Source organism: Pseudorca crassidens, chromosome 7, assembly GCF_039906515.1.
Source record: "Pseudorca crassidens isolate mPseCra1 chromosome 7, mPseCra1.hap1, whole genome shotgun sequence".
In the NCBI taxonomy this organism is placed as follows: domain Eukaryota; kingdom Metazoa; phylum Chordata; class Mammalia; order Artiodactyla; family Delphinidae; genus Pseudorca; species Pseudorca crassidens.
In genome coordinates, this window is record NC_090302.1 from 80,026,743 (window position 1) to 80,046,254 (window position 19,512).

The following is a 19,512-nucleotide window of genomic DNA, read 5'->3' on the forward strand; positions in this document are numbered from 1 at the left end:
GCACATTCATCCAGTGCAGCCACTACTTTATGCACTCAGGGAAACACTGGTCAAGCACCTACTGTCTGGCAAAGCCAAATACACAATTGTGACAGACACATGCACTCTTATCCCAGGAATGCCAGCTTCTTCACTTATTAGCTATATGACTTTGGGACTAGGCCTCCATTTCCTCATTTGGGCACAGGGATGAAAACAGATGAGTTGTGTTCAAAGGGACAATGCATGAAAAGGCTTTAGCACACTGCCTGGCAATGAACGAATGGCAGCTACTCTCATTATCACAGGAGTAGGTTTTCCCATCCACCTTGAACAGTCAGACCTTTTCAGATCCAACCTGGAGACTCCTCCTTCTCTCATGTTTGTATGTGTCCCTCCTAATCAGCTTTAAGATTCCTCCCAAATCCTGCTTCTCTGATGGGGGAATGGGTTTTTAAAAAGGATTAAGGCTCAAGTGAGTTAGCCTGTGGCTCATATGATCAGGACCTCTATAGCAGCAGAAAAAAGTCAGAGAGACCTTGAGAGATGTGTGATAACCTTGGGAAGTCATACTCAGCATAGAGAAGTTGGTGCACTGGGAGCAGGTGTCCCTCTGAAAGGCCGAGCTTTTTAAGTGCAGGCTTCATCTTACACTGATAGACAAGAGTTAGTTATACTTATCCATTCCTTCTAGGAATGGCCCCGCTTAACAGAGGGAGAGAACAGGGAGAAAAAAGAAAGGCCAAAAAACAATATGACATTCCCACAGCTGGACAGGGCAACTATCTCACTGACCAAAGCGCGCAGAAAAGCCTGTAAACTGTTTATGACGGGGCACACAATCCTGACAGTGGGTGTATCAGTCAAGCGAAGCCAACAACGATCAATCCAGAGAGGACAGAAGCCTGGGCCTGGTCAGGCGTGCTGGCCTGGGGTAGAGGGAGGAGGCGTGAGGTGGGAAGCCTGGCAGGGTCTACACCCTTAGACTCTTCACGCAGCAAACCCAGTGCCCTTCTGGCACATCTGGGCGGCAGGGACAAACGTCTTAAAAAACATCAGATGGGGCTTCCCTATTGGCACAGTGGTTAAGAATCTGCCTGCCAATGCAGGGGACAGGGGTTCGAGCCCTGGTCCGGGAAGATCCACATGCCACGGAGCAACAAAGCCCGTGCGCCACAACCACTGAGCCTGTGCTCTGGAGCCCCTGAGCCACAACTACTGAAGCCCACGCGCCTAGAGCCCGCACTCCGCAACAAGGGAAGCCACCACAATGAGAAGCCCACGCACCGCAACGAAGAGTAGCCCCCACCTCGCCGCAACTAGAGAAAGCCCGTGCGCAGCAACGAAGACCCAACAAAGCCAAAAATAAATAAATAAATAAATTTTTAAAAAGCATCAGATGGCTCTCCAGGGCATTAAAACCTTTTTCTAGAGCCCTCATTTATACTAAACATAAGGGAAGGCAAGTAGTATGTCCACTGAAAACAGAATCCTCATACACTGCTAGTGGGAATATAAAATGGTGCCGCCATCTTGGAAAACAGTCTGGAGTTCCTCAGATGGATAAACAAAGAGTCACCATATGATCCAGCAATTCTACTCCCAGGTATATACCCAAGAGAAATGAAAACACATCCACCAAAAAATTTTAAACACCATGCTAAGTGAAAGAAACCAGTCACAAAGGATCACATATAAGATTCCATTTATATGAAATGTCCACAACGGGCAAATCCATAGAGACAGAATGTAGATTAGTGGCCACTAGGGCTGGAAGGAATGGAGGAATTGGTAGCTAAGAAGTACAGGGTGTTTTTTTTTTTTTTTTTTTGGCTTAATGAAAATGTTCTAAAACTGATTGTGGTGACAGATGCACAATTCTGAGTATACTAAAAAGCCACTGAGTTATATACTTTAAATAGGTAAATTGTATGGTATATCTCAATTAAGTGATTATCAAAAAAGAAAGAAAAGCCAGCTCCAGAGACAGGAGAGGACCAGAGGGTCCTGTTTCTCCCTCTTTCTCATATATCATTCTTGTCATTTATTGGGTGTCTAGTCCATGCTTAGCAGTAGGGAGACAGGAAAAGAAAAGACACAAGCCTTGCTTTCGAGGAGTTCCAAGTTAAACAGGCAATTGTTATGGGGCGATGAGCTCTTTAGGGTGGACAGTTACCCGGGAGGGAAAAGAAGGAGCTCTGAAGCCCGGCACATATGGAGAAGTGGAGGTGGAAACACAAACCCAATTCTAGAAAATCAGAGAAGACCTCGAAGAAGTTAGCCAAGTTTAGTTGGGTGGCATGAGAAGAATATTCCTAGAAGAGCGAGCAGCATTTGTAAAGGCTGTTAGGAAAAGAGAGCATTCAAGGAACTACAAGAAATACAGACTGAGAAAGCCAGAATAAGACATGAAGGTGGACGTGGACCAAAGCATGGTGGGGGAGAGGGAGGCTGGGAACTCTGCTAAAATACTCAAGGTTTCATCTTTTATTCAGGAGCCCTTGAGGTTTTAAACAAGAATTATGCTTTGTGCGTCAAGGAGGGATTTGTGCCCTACTCCCCAAATGAGGGCAGTTTGGAAGCTGTTGCATGATTCATGTGAGAGACATCGGAGACGAGGCAATGGCATTGGGCAAGCAGAGAACGCCTCCCTGGAAGGGCTAAGGCAAGGATTCCACTTCCCCATTTCATGCGTCACCTGCTCCCTCGGCCTGTGTACTGCACCTGCAAGCAGCCTTTGTGGGGCTTTCAGAAAAGGTAGCAGAATCTGGTCTAATCCCCAGGCAAATCTTGTGGTTACGGCAAGAGCAGCCTTTCCCTGATTGCAACAGGAGACAGATGACCAACTACAGAAAACCACAGCCCCAATTGTGCAAGTTCTAACAGTCTCTAGAAGATCCACCAAACCACCCTGGCCTCCCTGGATGTCAGGCCCCAGTGTGTACACCAGCACACATATCCCCCGACCATGATGGCTTGGGGGCTGACTATACCTAGCCCCTCCTCCACCAAGAGACACAGCAGCAGTGAGGTTGGAAACATCAACTGGAAGCCCAGGGTCTCAAAGAATCAGAATTTCTATGTGATGGGAGAGACAATTTTGCTGCTGTACACGTGCCCTGCCCATCACAAAGCCACCCCCGCAACACCGACAGTAACCCACAGGCTCTCAAGCCCACAGATCCAGAGGCAGGTCTGCAGGCAGTGCAAATGTTTGCAGAAATACCCTCTTTCATACTTTTCTGTGCCCACTCAGATGCCAAAAGGAAAGACCTAGGCCGAATGGGTGGTAGGAAAGCAGAGGAAGCTCTGGCTGGGCAGCCCTGCGGCAGGACTGACCTGCAGGCCTTGGGATGGTAGACAGGCTGGCTGAGAGGTGATCTCCAGAGAATTACTGGGATTATACAAATGCTGAGTTTGTGGAGGGCAAATATCCACTCACCCAGGATTTCACAACAGCTGGGTCTCTGGCTTTGAACCATAATAATATGGTAGCCCTGAGCTTGGACAGGGCCCTCAGTAAAACCTGATCTGAGACTTAAGCTCTTCTCCCAGCAAGTGAAGGAAACGGGCCCTTTCAGGTTCAGGGTGCTGAGGGGGTGGTTCTCTGTTTGCCAAAGTAATTAGTCCCAAGAGTGAGCACACCCTTGGCCTCTCCTGGACTAGGACACACGTCAGAGCCATAAGGTACCTTCAGAAAGAACTGAGCTAATAGAACAGCTTAGCAGGGATTCTGGGCAAGGTAAACACAGAGAACAGTTTTAAAACCCCAGCTCAACAGCAGCCACAGCAGGATGCCTGCCTCTCTCCCAGGGCGCAAGGCACTGAGACGATATTTTCTGCAGAAAAACACTTAGAAAATAAAGACTTCTTTTTCAGAAAGCAATTTGGCCACTTATGTTACGAACCAGAAAAATGTTTAAACCATTTCTGAACCCATAGTCTCGTATCTGAAATCTAGCCTGGGGAAATGAATCTAAATGTGGAAGAAGCAAACACAGAATAAGCTGCAGACTGAAAGATGTTCATTACAGTATTATTTACACTAGTGAGAAAGTGGAAATTATCTAAATGTCTTCTAATATAGGAATGTCTATGTTAATTATGGTAGCACTACATGTTCAACTACTATGACGGCATGGAAAGTGATGATTATGAAGACTATGAAATAACATGGGAAGATGCTGATGATATAGGATTTAAGAAAAAGAGCAAGATACAAAAGTATATACACATACAGTATGAGCACAACTGTGGCTTGATTTTAAGGCAAAGTCTCTTCGACCTCTGCACAACAGGCTGGCTCCCACCAGCCTCAGCATTTCTGAGTGAGCCCACAGAGGCCGTGGCCTTGCCCGGGAGACCCCAGGGCTCGAGACGGCATCCTCTCAGGATTATTTACACAGCTTCCCCCTGACCAGCAGGGCCTGGGCTCTGGGTTGGATTTGGGGGCATGTGGACATTACCAGGGTGGCAGCAGTGGTGGCAGCAGCAGCAGCAGTCACAGCAGTAGTTAGGTCGGCATTCCTCTCTTTCTTTCTCTCTCTAGGAGGTGAAGGGCACAGAAGAGGAAGTAGGTGGAGAGCAAGAAGCAGATCACAGAGAGGAGGTCCTCCTTCAGCTTGCTTTGCTACAAACAGGATTAACAAATAAAAGCAAAAGGCCCCCACTAGAAGGAAAAAAAAAGAAAAAGAACAAAGAGACAAAGATGGCTGCAAGGGAGAGACGTAAGGAGGAGAGGCAAACGTCTAGGCTGTGACCACCCTTGTTCCAGGGCAAAGGCAAATTCCTAATAAGCTGTCATTCCCTGTCACGAAGTCAACGGTGAACAGAGAAAATGACATTTCCCAGAACAATGCCCAGGGAGGCAATTCCCCAGCTCTGCGAGTACCTGAAAGTGCTTCTACACATTCCCCAGGAGACTGGAACGAGCCACACGACAGAGAGAGGGGAAAAAACACAGCAAAGGAAACGACCAATCACTGGGGCAGCAAGCAAGCAGGTAGGGTACAGATATCCGCAGCAGGGGGTGCTACAGAACAGGACTGGCCTCACCCCTCCCGAGCCCCACTCCTGCACACATCAATCTGGGTGCTACCAGCTTGGGCAGGAAATGGAAGGGGTGATGGTAAATAGACACAGTCAAGATGAAACCAAACCAGGGGGGCCTCAGGACCAGGCAGCTGTCCTCACGAGCCTGCGTCACTCTAATTCGTCTTGGCCTCATTTAGGAACCAGCTGCCTGGCCCAGTGACAGAGGTAAGCTGCTGAGGGGTGGTGACAGATGCTCTCACTCACTGAGCGTGCAAAGGGTGGTCTCCAAACCTGCCCAAACCTGGTCTCAGACGAGCAGCCTAGAATCACCTCACGACAGTGCACAGATGAAAAGGAAGAGGGAAAAAATTCCAAAGCTAGACGGAGACTCCTCAGGTGCGAGCTGGGGCTCCCTTTCAGGCCAGGTTTTACCTGTAAGCATGACAATTGCACAAGCCTTCCAGAAGGTTCTGAGGCTGCTACTCCAAAGCTGCTGCCCCCCCTCTCGTGACCCAGTGGCACTCATGGGGCCATTGCCAAGTGGATGTGGAGCTGTTCCCCAGTGAGGGGAATACACGTGGCAAGGTGAAGCATTCCTTAGGCCTCGGGTGATTTCTGTCCAAATCTTAGCTCTGCCACCCAGCCGTCACGGGACCCCCAGCAACCTGCTCGCCTCCGAAGCCTTCCCTCAGCAGGGACGGTGGGGGTACCCTTTGCCTCACTGAGGGGCTGTTAGCGTCAAAATTCAAAGTGAGACCGTGAAAGAGGTTCAGTCCCAAAGACCACAAAGTTTTATGACCATCAAATACCACAGGGCTTAGAGTAGGTTCTCTGCATTTTTCCTGAAAAGGGAGGTCACCCCTGGTCCACTAGGGACAGGAAGCTTTGGGGAGAGGCCCGGGGGAGGGAGCAGAGGGAGAAGGCTGTGCAGGTTCCCAAGGGTCATGACCCGGTCTGGAGGGGAAAGGAGGCTTGACTTCTAAGAGACACAGACCTCTCCAGAGAACCCAGAGCAAGGGGTCCTGAGAGCAGGTGTAAGTAAAAGGGCAGGAGCCATAGGAAGCAACTCCGTGCTCCAAACCCTGACCCTGCGGTGGACCGTGCATGGAGCTGCGTGGTCAGGGAGACGAGCAAGTCAGACCTGAGGGTCTAGGGGCCGCTGGGCGGGGAGAGCACGCACACAGGGAATCATCCCTCCACTCTCCCGCCTCACTAGAAAGCACAACGTGGCCTGGGACAGCTCGGATGGAGAAGTCGGCTCCACTCCAGGCCTTCACAGAGCTAATAAGGCTGGGGAGGGCCTCCCATAGTGGCCAGAAAGAGAGCAACCAGAGGAGGGAAGGGGAGGCATGCAGGGGGAAGGTGGACGGTGCAGCATAAGCAAAGGGGCAGGAGGGCAGCTGGGCGTGTCTCGGGGATGGTGGCGAGTCCAGCGTGGCTGTGGCCTAAAGGTGTGAAGGAGGCCTGAGAGGAGGTGGCCGGAGGTCGGTCAGGGTGGGCTGCAGAGGGCCTCCCTCAGATGCCAAGCTCACGCCTTCAGGCCCTTTAGACCCTCGCCTGTGGACAGCAGGGACATACTAAAGAGTTTAGAGAGGGCATGACACGGCCGGAACTAGAAAAATTGTAGGCAGCTGAGTGAGATCAGAGGCACCAGGGGATACACAAACAGAATCAGAGAGACAGATCCTGGGCACTGCTTCTGGGGCAAAGGGCTGCCATGGTTATTACGAGCCCACCTGGTCAGCTGGCCTGCATTCCTCACCTGTTTGTTAATTCCCATGGCAGCTAATCCCACAAACATCCTGTATTTCTTATTGAGGGCTAGTGCTGCCGGGGTGACAACCTGCCTTCCCCTTACCTTTGGTGGTTTTATGGTTTCCTTTCCCAATTAAAGTATGAAGGAGTGTAGTGTGCACCCCACCTCCCATCTGCTACGACGTCTTGATGTCCTCCTCCGCACCAAGGTCCCAGTGCTGGACCTTGGGCAGGACACCTGTGCCTCAGAGAAGCACCCTTGGCTCCGAGAGGCTGGACCTGCCAGAACGCTAATGGGATGTTCAGATGCTAGCCGGCTAGGGCAGGAAGAGAGCTGGACACAGAACCAAAAGCAATGCTGCTGCTTCTCCAGGTTTACTCAACCGGTAAAGCACACCACCCACCTCTACCCCGCTTATTGTGAGATGGAAGTTATTACGGTGATTGGAGGGGACTAAGCCAAACGAAAGTGGTTAATAGCTTAGTACGGACAGGGTAGGAGCCACAAAAGCCCATGAAAGCTCACCCCTGTGTGTGGAGCTTGAGACAACCCTTCTCTGAAGAAGCTGGTGGGCTTGCCGTGGGCCCTAAGTCCACTATCTGACCCCACGGAGGCCACACAAGTGGGAGGGAGGGTCTCAACGCAGGTATTGAGTGGGGGTGAAGCAGGAGGCGGGGAGAGAGCAGTAAAGAGTTTATCACCACAGTCCTGGGCAGAGAAAATAGGCAGGAAGAAGGGGACAGGATGGGGCGGGGGGGTGGGGTGGGAGAAGGAACTCAAATCAGCTAATGTTTACCAAGGGTTCACTGTGTGCCGGGTGCGCCACAGCCCTGTGTGCTAAGGAGTAAAACCTTGCCTTCCCACTACTGAGGAAACCAAGGTGTGAAGGACTCAAGCCCAAGGTCACTGAGCTGGCAAGGAGCAGAGCCGGAACCCAGGCAGCCTGAGCCTTGTGCTCACTCCCAGCCCTGGACACCCAGCTTTGAGAAGGAGGGACTAAATGGCCTGGAGGAGGGAGTTAGTGCTGATGCACTGAGAGGGCACTAGGAGACGGGGACTGGCCTCTGAGCTGCAGCCCTACTGTGGCTTATGTGGCTTCCTACCCATCACTTCCCCTCTCTGAGCCTCAGTTTCCTCACCTGCAAAATAGAACAGTTTTCACACTATCTGGCCTCAGGGGTACACATGAATCCCAGCAAAGACTGAAGGGGAAGTCAGGGGACAGAGATGGGGACATGGCCCCCACTGCAAGTAGAATAGCACCATTGTGACCCACTGTGGATGGGGGCTGTGGAGGATTTTAAAGTGGCAGGAAGAGGTTTTGTTCTTAAAAACCTGTCTGAGAACCCCTGGACTAGATGTCTCAGGGGCCCCTCCTATTTTAAGCACTTTCTTATCTTAAATGGGGTATGTGTTGGGGGTGGTGGTGAATGAAGCATCAAAATGACAGCAGGGTGTCTGAGACAGGAAGACGCTGAGAAGCCTATTTGCTCAACAAATGGTACATAAAGCCCAAGCCAGATGCTATGAACTCCCTTTCCCTCACTATAACAGTAAAACAGAGAACACAGGAAGGTCCTAATTTGTAGACGGGGCACGCTCCAAATGTTTCCCCTTCCACCTCTTTCTTTTCAAGGCTTAGGGTTCTTTATACAAAGATATTCTTCACTGGAAAGGCAGAGCAGACTTCAAGTTTCTTTATGACTTGGTTACCTGGAAGTCAGATCATATTTTCCCCAAGAAATAATCAGGGCGGAGCTGGAGCAGAAGAAGTTAGATTAACTGGGGGAGAGGGAGATAAAGAGGAAATTATTCACCAAAGGTGAAAAGTTAACCCTTGGAAGAGAAGGAAAAGATGAAGAAGCAAAAAGACATGCACCGGGGCAGGGGTAGGGGGGATGGGGTGGGGGAGAGATGACAATACAGACAAGACTAAAGGAAAAAAAGAAGTAAATGTTACAATGCTTTTCTCTTGTAAAAATAAAATACAGTGTGTGTGTGAAAAATAATAATAAAGTTAGATGTTGACAAAACTAAACTCTTTTGTTAGGGATGCATGCAGGTTAAAGGAAATGATTGTCAAGAAGTGAGGATGGTGTTTAACCGGGAAGAGAGAAGGAGCTTGTGATGAGAAAAGGAGATGGGAGGTTTTTAAGATGCTGACAAGTATCAATACTTTCAGATTCGAGTAGTGGTTATGTAAGTGTCCTCTTTTTATTTGTTACATTGACAGTTTTGTTCTGTGCACTTCTCAGTAGGCATATCGTATTTTACAATTAAAAACCTGCATAAAGAAGAAGAAGAAAAAAAAGACGTAAATGTTTGAAAAACGAAAAATAAAATACTTCCGATGCTGAGATACATGTGGGAAAAGATAGGAATTGGGGGTGTTTCTCAGTATCCTAGGGAAAGTAAGAAGGTGGGAGGGGAGGAGGTGTTAATGTAGGCCTGCTTTCCCCAACGTTCAATTCACGGAACACTCTTCGCTTGAGATGGTTCTTGGAAAACGGCTCTCCAGTCAGATGAGCTCAGGAAACACTATGTGCGGAGTCCTTCTGGAGGCTGTAATGTATACCAGTACTGAAGGCTCTGCAGGAACGAAACCTGCTTCATGTTGTTCAGTCCAGCATTCCTCAGATGCATTTGGCCTCAGATCTCCGTTTCGGAAAGCACACTTTGGGAGAAGCCCCATCTTAGGCAGTGTCCAGTGTCAGCCGGCACAGCGGGGCCACTGGTCCAAGCTGGCTTGCTTAGTTGTTCTGCCAGCTTGGACTGGGGCGGGCAGGAGCAAAGAGCTGGTATAGGACATTTGGAAATCTGTTATTGGAAACGTGGGGAATATCTATATAAGCATGTCATAGGAATTTAAGATAGTGGCTAAATTTCACTGGTCCAATATTTGTTTTGACTTCATAATCGAAGGGAAATCTCACATTCACCTAAAATACAAGCTTTCTATAGATTCGCGTTCTCCCCCCGGGTGCCCACACCAAGTCTTCCTTGACCACAATCACCTAAATTCAAAAACTTGGCATCATCACTAACTATCTTTTACACTCTTTACCCAAGTATATATTTTAATCTAGTTTATATGCCATCCAGACCACAGCTGTCTCTCCTCTGCTCAGGCAGATTTGTGGGAGGCCACCAGATGCCTTGATGAATAAGATCTGACACGGTGTCTACAGTGTATCATTCATCTACTGGTAAAACAACTGTCAAAGGCGGAAAGGGGATGCAGCTGGCGTGGCCTGTTCCTCGTAATCTCTGCTGGCCCCTGGTGCTGGTGGCTTCCTCTCCCAGGCGCTCACTGCCGTTGCTTTAATAACGGGCTCCTGAATCTTGCCATGGTCAACACGTGCTCACTGGCATCAGACAAGTGTTCCTTGATGGCAGGGTTTTTCTTAAGCAAGTCTTCTGGTCCAAGGAAGGCCCACCAAGTCCCTCAACTTTGATGGAAGCTGTCAACTGCTAGTAACCTTACTACTCAAGCTAACTTACTACAAGCAGACCCAGAGTTTAACTTGAAATGAAATGGACACTGGACCTTTTAGAAATGGAAATGCATCCTGTCTCTTCAGATGAATTTCAAGGGAATTTGGTATACAGATAAGTTAGATGTGTTATTCCAACTGGGAGGTTATAGTCTAAAGATAGGAATTTAGGTATTCAGGATAAACGTGAAACACCAAAGTTATACTCTTGGGAAAAAACAAAACAAAACAACACTGTATGGCATCTAGCTCATTTGCACCAAGATAAGGAGGGGGGTGGGGGTGGTAGTGGAGTCGCAAAATGCCAGATGTCTAAAAAATCACTTCCATTCCTTCACCCCTCATTACTCACATATTTGAGTACACAAGCACGTGCATGCACGCGTGCACACACACACACGCACGCACATGCACACACGTGTACACTCCTTCCCTTCCTCCCTCCACCTTCCCAGACCTCACCTGGTTGATAACATAGATGCCATAGTCCAACTGCTGACGCTGTAGGATTGGGTGCAAATAATACAGCCAGTACTTGAGGTGTTCCTGCCGGTTGCGGAACGGAATGATGATGGCCACCTTGTGAGGAGAGATGCAGTCCTTGGGGGTATAGCGACCACCCACCTTCACCTTCGGGTTCTGTTCCTCCACAAGCTTCAGGTCCACAGCTTTGTTAAACTCAATCTGCATGGGGCCAACTAGAGAGGTGGAGGGAAGGAGAAGATATCAGGCCACGGGACTCTGCAGGTGGCCAGGCCGCTACCGCTGGAAGCATCTCCTCCTGGGAGGCAGTGTGGCTGTGGAAAAGGCACTCAGGCCCAGCACTGGGTACCATGTCCAGAACTAGCATGACTGACCATCCCAGGAAACCCTTCAGTATCAGGCAAACCCAGACAGCTGGTCACCCTGAAGCACTTCACCTTCCTAGGACCCACTCCTCTCAGACTATGTTGCTCAACTGAAAAATGGAAATGGAGTAATTCCTGCTCAGACTTCCTGACAAGCTGTAGTAAGGATCAGAAAGCATGGCTGAGAAAGCACTTCCTAAACTTATTTGGCCATAGAATCATTTTATCAGGGAACATACTTTAGGAACCGTTACTCTAGCATAACCAGCTTTACCTATGGAGAAAACTATCCACAGGAACAAAGGAAGGAACCTAAACACTACAGAACAGAAGCCAGACCCAGGCCACAAACTCAGAGCAAGTTCACCTGAAACATGCTGGTGAGAACCACCCAGGGTCCAGTGTGCAGCCCTCTGTCGCCCTGTTTGTTTGTCAACAGTATGTAGCTCTCCAAGCACCTCTTGTCTTCAGGGATCACTCACCCTCCTGAAATGAGGCAGCCCAAGAAAAGGAAGCTGTGACTCTCGCTCCCCTTGCCTATCAGCAGGTATGGACCTGCATCTCCTCCTCTTCTCCCCTCTCCTGGATCCCCAGGACTCCTCACACCTTCCCTGCCACTGACGCTGACCCAGTTCTATCATCACAGCACCCGCTCACGTTAGTTCATTTTCTTCTGAGACACAGCTCTGATCCTATCACTTTCCTGCTAAAACCCTCTGATGGCTCTAAGGCTATAGCCTTGGACAAGGTAGGGCTAAGCCTCTTAGCTTGGCAACAAGGCCCTTCAGTCTCAGCTCTACCCTCCTTCCCGTTCCAATAAACTGTGCCTATGCCCACACTTTTCCCTTCGCCAGAAACGCTCTTCCCTCTTCCCTCTAACGTCATTGAGAGACTAGGATCTTAAAATCAAAGCCCCAGTCTGGCCTTGTCCTTTTGCTCTCCTCATTCCCACAGAGCTCAGACGGCAGACCCCGTGCGGCAGGAAGGGGGTCTTCAGGGATCAAAAGCCCTAGTCTCTGCCTGGCCGTGCACCTCGGTCTCTGGAGGAACAGAGGCCTCACAGATCAGTCCCTCACGTGACTGCCTGCTGACCCAGCTCCAACCTCCCAGGGTGCCCTCAGGTGAGTAGGTACTATGTCCCAGAACCAAGTAAGGGGTCAGCCTGGCCATTGTCTCTACAGAAAAATGTGAGGAGTGTGAACACATTCTATCATCAGAATCATGTGAAGTAATCAGTAAAAATATGGAATCTCAGGCCTCTCCCCTAGAGAACCTGACTCGGTAGATCTTGGGAAGGACCCACGTAAATAACAAGGAGCCCAAGGGATTCTTATCGGGCAAGATGGGCAGAGGGGAGCCGGACCGCCCATCTTCACAAGCCTTGGGGCTTTCATGGAGGGAGCCCTTTCCCACAGGGTCCAGCAGGCCTGGGTTGCTCTACTCCCCAACCTTGGGCAAAGCCTTTTGGGAGACCCTGCTGCACAGGGTGCTTGTGAAAAACATGAAAAGAAGACCTGTCATTGGGCTCTTCTCACTTCAGAAGGCCCCACGACATCTGCACCCCATCCCCAGCCTGCCCCACCTTTGGTTCTGAAGATGCTGCTAAACATAGCTCCATTTTGGGGAACTCAAGAGGCATCTGGACTGTCACCCCACCAAACTTCTCACAACTTCTGAAACCAACCCAGAAAACAGGAATTCACACTTGGTCTGCCCACCCTCCCTGGAGCAGACACCTGCAGGCTAGAAGCGTCTTAATTTCGCCCCTTCAGCAGTTCCAGAAAGATGGTCCTGAGGTAGTTTCCTGGTCAGGAGAAAGGCTGCCTGGGTCCTAGTTCAGCTCTACAAGTGACTTGTTGGATGATCTTTGGGCGACTACCAGCCAGCCGCTCTCAGGATACTGGCTTCCGTTTGCAAACTGCAGGGACTGGAACTCACATGAACACTTATTTAACCTCACCACCACCACCACCTATGGCCAATCCACTTCTGCTCCAGAGTTCCTTCAGCAACTGATAACACTGTCTACCCAATTATGGGAGCTGATAACCTGGGTGGTCCATCTTCTATCCCCCTCCTCTTCCTTCAGCCCCCGCATAGGGGTTAACAGCATGTGACCGTCCATCCACGGGAGCCTACTCAACCATCAAGCCAGGAGAGTTTGTTTAACATAAACGTTTTCTGTGGTGTGTCAAGGCCACTTTCAATTCGTTTCAATCAATACTTTCTGGACACCTACTGTGTGCCAGGTCAGGGAGGCGGGAGGTGATGGGATGGACAGGACAGTTCCTGACTTCAAGGAGCCCCCTGCTGAGCGTGGCAGGACCCACGTGAAAACCACCCTGGTTCAAGGCTGTCCGAGGGACTTGCTGCCCCAGTGGCTCCATGCAGAGCTTGATCACCAAACAGCCTCTTTCTCACTCCCCTACTCCTCCCTGTGCCCTCTCACAATCCTGCCCTGTCTCCCACACATCTAGAGCACCCTGACCCCCATCTTGCCCTTCTGGCCCAATCTGGCAATTCTTTTCCCTGCCTGCTCCCCTGGAAGCTGCCACCGCTCTGAGAACCGCCCCTCCCCGTTCACACCCCTGAGACGGGTCAGTGCTTGGCAGCTGTGGTGGCTCCAGATCCGGGGCTGAATGTTTTCCTGGAGCCGGCGCTAGCCGGGAGGCCTCCCTGCATGCCCAGCACACCTCCTGCCACGAGGCAGGGGACGTCCTTCGTGGCACACCTGGCTTTGCCCTAATTAGAAAGTCCAAAGAGCTCAGACTCCAAGAGGGCAGTGACCAGCTCTGCCTAGAACCACACTGACCTGCCAGCAGGTCTCAGAGCCACCGCGGGGGCCTCGGGAGAGGCGTGGGGGAGGAAGCAGAGGGCTGAGGCTTCCTGACGGTCCTCGGGCCGAGCCAAGGCCCCCTTGCTGTGCAGCGCGTGGCGCGTGCTACCACAAGCCCTCGGCCCTGCTGGGCCGGCTTGTGTGTTTTCTTGGCTCTAAGAGCTGGGAAGCAGGGTTACGTAAGCAGATGAGCAGATGTGAGCCTGTCCTCGGCTCCCCCCACTAAAGCCCTGCCACGTGGGCCTCTCAGCTGGGAGTCTAGGTCACAGCCTTGCATGTAAGTCGCTCAATAACTTCAATGTGTGAACTCAACTCAGACAGATTCCACTGCTCCCTCGCCCAGCACGGCAAACCCAAACACACATATGCCCCTCCATCAAAAGCCCTGTGAATCCAGAGCCAGCCCAGCACAGACTCCCTGCCTCACTTCCAGGCTGGCTGAACCACTCGTTCATTCCTCTAGCCTCAGCCAAAGAGGCTGGAACGTCTAGCCACTGCTTCCCAACTGACCAGCCAATGGGTCAAGACAGTCCTTGGCCTGTTGTGGAGTGGTGACAATGTTTCATGAGCCTGAGACAAAATGGTCAAAGATAATGTAAGTGGTCCTTCATTAAGCTCAATGTAATCAATATATCAGAATGCCCATTCTTCCAAGATGAAGTGCTTCTTACTCTTTAAATGTTAAAATCCCCTTTCTTTTATGAAATGATCACAGTGGATTTTGATGCTGGATTGATCTTTTTTAATTTAATTTTTTAAAAAACCCTTACTTGCAGCCATGGGTCAGGCCTCCAAGTTTAAAAACAATTTTTTTCTTGAGCAATGAAATTCACTGATTTGGGAACTAGCTTTGTGGTTCAACAAGCTGAGATGTTGGAATCTCTTCCTTGGTCAAGTCTCAGACCTAACAGTATGGCATAGCCCCCCTTCAAGCCATTCCTCCCACTGCCCACCCCTCAGCCCCACTACAGTGTTGTTCCTCAGGCTCTTGTGGGTGAGCCATTTTTCTCTGTACCAGTCTTCCGGCGGCCAGATGTATGCTGGAAGCCAAGCCAGGCACTACTAAATCCCCAGATTTGGGAATGACAGTTGTCTGCATTGGTCCCACCAACTCATGATGCCCCTTGTAACCCCTTACACTAAAAATGAGAAGCACTGTCTACTGCATGGGGCTCATTCCAAATCTTCTCCCCAGTCCTTCAGGGAAGAGAAGCTCTCCAGAATTCTCCAAGGACTTCCTTATCACCAATCCAACAGCTGCCTGGCCTCAGCTCAAACATCACCTCCCCTAGGAAGCCTTCTCAGACCACTCAAGGTTGGTTCTTACTTTTCCTCTGCCTTCTTTAAACACTCATAGCACCACATCCATTCAACCATGCACCTGGTTAGCACACACCACATGCCAGTTGGTGCCAGGCATGCAGCAGTGGGGCTGGGTTAAGAACAGGTCTTTGCCCTTGGCAGGGGGGAGACCAGCAAAGCAAACAATGACATGAGGGTGACAGTGGTGAGAACAGCTGAAATGGCACAAAGGAAGGGGAGTCAACTCCGGGGCCAGGGAACAGAGTCAAGAAAAGCTTTGCAGAGAAGCAGTTGACTCCACTGGGCCCCTCAGCTCCTCTCTGGGAGAAGAGTTGTGAGTGTCCACTTGGCTGCCATGGACACGGAGTACGCCAACAACTCTGAGCTGAGTGAATGGTGCACAGCTATTCTCCCTGCCACCAATGCAAGCAACCAAGAGGATTTCAATAAATCTCAAGAAAACCTGATGGAGGAGCGCAGGACAGAGAGCCACCAGATGGGACTGCTCAAGGCTCACGTTAATCATGTCTTATTGGGTTTTAAAATCTAAATTACAAAGGCTTCAAAAGTACTGGAAATGATTTATTTCTTAAACCAGATGTTCAGGGTATTTTTCTTTATACCTTTCGGTATATCTTTAAAATTGAAAAATAAATATTTAAAAATATAACCCAAGGACAACAATTGTGACCCCTCCTTCATCCCTTTCTCAATGAAGAAGTATCTTCCAAAATAAAGACTTCAAAACATACAACTCCGTGACCAGAAAACAGGAATAATCTATTCCAAAGGCTGACTTGATATGTCTTGGGCACATTGCGTGCAGAATACAATTTCAACACCCACTGTTCTTTCTGCCAACTCACCATCCAAGCCACTATTAGACCCTGGGGGGAAAAACACTTTTTCAACAGGAAGCAGAGCACATTTGTGGCCTCAGAACCCTGCATTTGGGGGCACAGAGAAAAACAAAATATTTGTTCAAAAAATAAAAGATCCTGCCAGAGGAAGGCTGCAGAGCAGAACCCAGGTGGCCAAGGGGAAGCTGGGCCAATAGGGCATAGTGGGGCCAGCTGCTCCTTCATCCATCTCTGCGCTGAGGCGTGGCCCTGCCGTGTGCCTGGACTGCCACACTGTGTAGGTCTTCCAAAATATGACCTGCAAGTGACCCGGCGAGGGATGAACCTCAGGGAAACTGCCTTTTCTTGTGCACTGCTCTCGCTCCCATTAAATTCTCACCTGGCCTTCAAACAAGGGCCAAGCACCCTCACTCGCTTTATTGCATTTGCTTTCAAGATACTGTTGAGGTTTCCATCTATTGCAGAGGTTCTCAAATTGTGCAGTACACAGAGAATCATCTGGGGAAGCGTGTAAAACTGCAGATTCTTGGATCCTCCTCCCCAGAGCTTTTGACGTGCAAAGTCTGGGGCTGGGGTCCCAGAGAAAACCACGTTAAAACAAGAGCTTACCCAGGGACTTCCCTGGTGGTCCAGTGGTCCAGTGCCTTTTTACAAGTACTCTGTGTAGCTTTAATGCAGGTCCCTAGAGTATATTTTGAGAAACACTGGTTTACAGGCTCACCTGTTCACCACCACCTCCCTCCCACCCCCATGAAGCTCTTTAAGAGTGAGGCACCAAGAAAAACAACTTACTGTGTATGGCTGCTCTCTGACAATGTTTCACTTTTGGCTTTTGCAAAGGGACAGATGTAATAGCTATTCTGGGCTGCAGAGCCTGAATATCTACATTTTAACTCTTCCCGAATCTTAACTTTTTAAGCCACATTTTCGCTTTCTCTTGTTTTAATTTATTTATGTTGACCCTTTTTATGGTGTGTATTCTTATAAGTTACCTCAAAAACCTTTGTGAAGTAGGTAAGGGAACAGTCCTTCAAAGTTCAGACTTTGAACTTCAAAGCTTCCCCCAACTCCCTCAGGCCAACTGGTCCCTGCTCCAGTTGCCTACAAACACCCCTTACGTACCAACATCACAACCTTCACAAGCACGCATCCAAACCCCCCCCCCAGGGGGCGGGTGCCAGTCTACCTCCCTGCTTCTTCCAGCAGACCCTCGTCTCCTTGAGGGCAGGAGTTGTACACCATTCCTTTTTGTACTTGGGACAGTTTCTGGCAGAACAGGCTGCACAAACGTGTGGTGACCCCACAGCACTTATTCAACTACGAGGTAAGAATGTGAACTAGCAGAGTAGGGAACCATCTTGCCTATGTGATGCTTGAGAATCTAGAGTGCTGTCCTAAGTACACACCTACACCCAAGGCGACCAAGGGCAAGAACATTCTCCTTTCCGGGCTCCAAAGATGCCTTTGGTTTCCAGGTATAGCACCTGATTCATGATCTACAGGCACATCTCCTGCCCTCAATTTTAAATGAGTTTCCTCCAGATTCTATACCTATAATTTGAGACTGTGTAGCAGTGGACAGCCTAACCTCCTAATGAAAATGTTGCTATTTCCTCACCTAAACCTCACACTGCCAGAGCAAACAGGCATTTCACCAAATACCACTTGTTCCTTGAGAGAATAACCCCAAAGCTCAGTCTAATATGGGTCATTAAGATCACCAGAAAAGCCTTGGGTGGTCACTCAGTCCAGGATCCTGTTACCAAGGGTACCAAGGCCTAAACCTAAGGGAGCAAAGTCAAGGTCAGATTCCATCACCTCGAAGGGTCAGGATCCACCTTGAAACAGACCTGTGGATAATCCTGTCAGATCAGGGCTGGAGTGACCTCGAGAATTATATTTCAACCCCAGCATTACACATAAGGGAAACTGAAGGCCAGAGAGACTAACAGCCTTCCTCAAGGACACTCTTGGATTTGCAAAAAAGCCATCCTTATTTTTTCCTTATTAATCCTTTAGGGTTCTGATGTTCATGGATGCATCTACACAGCAGACAACAGATTACAGCTCATGTGCCCCTCCACTCTCCCTCCACTGTGCCCATGGGGATTCTATCTCAGAATCCTAGGGTTCAGAATCCGTGGGGATTCCAGCAAGCCACCAACTGATCCAAGGAGCCTAAAAGTGAACCTGATGTGACATCACTGATCTAAACCCTTCTCAAGTGCATTTCTATACATACATGGTCATGGCTCAGAATTCAAGGGGGCAGTAGAAACAAGGATAGAGCACTGGGAAACCCTGGGAAACCCCAGAACTCGGGGCATAACAGTACACGTCTGTCCTGGGGTGACCCAAGGAGGTTTCCACCAGCAGTGGAACCACAGAGATGCAAGGCCTAAGGTCAAGAAGCAGTGCCCAGGGATCAAGGCTTTTAAAGCCCAGTAAACAGGCTTCCCAGTGTTTGTCCTCTGGGGAAAAACTGTCCCAGGAGGAATTTCTGCTTTGTTTGGTTCCGGCCCAAACGCAGATTTCCTCCTCACCCAGCACTTCTCCAGACTGGCTGCCCTCCCTCCACTGGAATTTGTGAAAACTGCGCCTGCCCACAGTTATCACTACCAGGAAAGGCTCGGGAGGCCAACTTGCCTGGAAATTAGCCCCAGGATGATCGTGCTGTATCTCTCGCCCCTTAGAACTAGAGCACTTCTGGAAAGGATGATTTGAGCTTCTCAGGAAGGATTAGATGATACAGGCCTGGGAGTTATTTAAAGACCTTCCTCTGCAGGCTGAGGCAGCCTCCCAGTCTCCTCCGGGTCTTGCACTCTCAGCCTGGGGTCAGTCACCAGCAGGTAGGCCCCGGGCCTGCCAGGCCCAGGATGGCCAGAGCCACATTTACCTCCATTCCTTTCCTGATTTTCCCCTCCTCAGGATGCTGCGGGAGAACACTTTGCCCTGCACCTTCTTAGGCCATTTGTTAGAAAAGATGTAGAAATTTGACACACAGTTCTACAGGAACCAAATGCAATTTGCAAGGGAAGCAGCATGGTAGGAAAGGTCACAGACCAGGATTCAAATCCCTGCTCCACCTCTGAAAAGCCACAGGCACGTTTCATAACCTCTAAACCTTGTCTGTAATATAGCACAGTGCCTAACACACAGTAGGTCTACAACATGTATTTGCTGAGTAAATATATGAATAATACTTGCGTGCGGGCCTTACACTCTAAGAGGCAAAGTCATTCTTAATAGAATTTAATAGAGGCTAAAAGTCATAAGACAGACTGCTGAGGAGAATCAGCAGAGTTAAATTATACCAGCACATTTAAAATGCAGAGGGACTAAGGGTATTAACATAGTTACAGAAAAAGAGTACTGGTGAGAGAATGCACAAAACAATGGGGAA

The 19,512-nt window shown here is 49.5% G+C and overlaps 1 protein-coding gene across 5 annotated transcripts in view; it reads right to left on the reverse strand.

The window, feature by feature from the left end:
• Positions 1-19,512, reverse strand: part of B4GALT1 (beta-1,4-galactosyltransferase 1) — a 49,622-nt gene that overhangs the window by 12,467 nt on the left and 17,643 nt on the right. For 2 of the 5 annotated variants that reach the window (XM_067744590.1, XM_067744591.1), the window contains exons 2-3: positions 10,726-10,961; positions 4,446-4,524 (exon numbers count right to left, since the gene is read on the reverse strand). In XM_067744590.1, the coding sequence (XP_067600691.1) occupies positions 4,446-4,524; positions 10,726-10,961 (315 nt within the window). Of the gene's footprint in view, positions 1-4,445; positions 4,525-8,958; positions 9,587-10,725; positions 10,962-19,512 lie in introns of those variants that run through there. The other 3 variants (XM_067744589.1, XM_067744592.1, XM_067744587.1) reach the window with 3 other exon arrangements.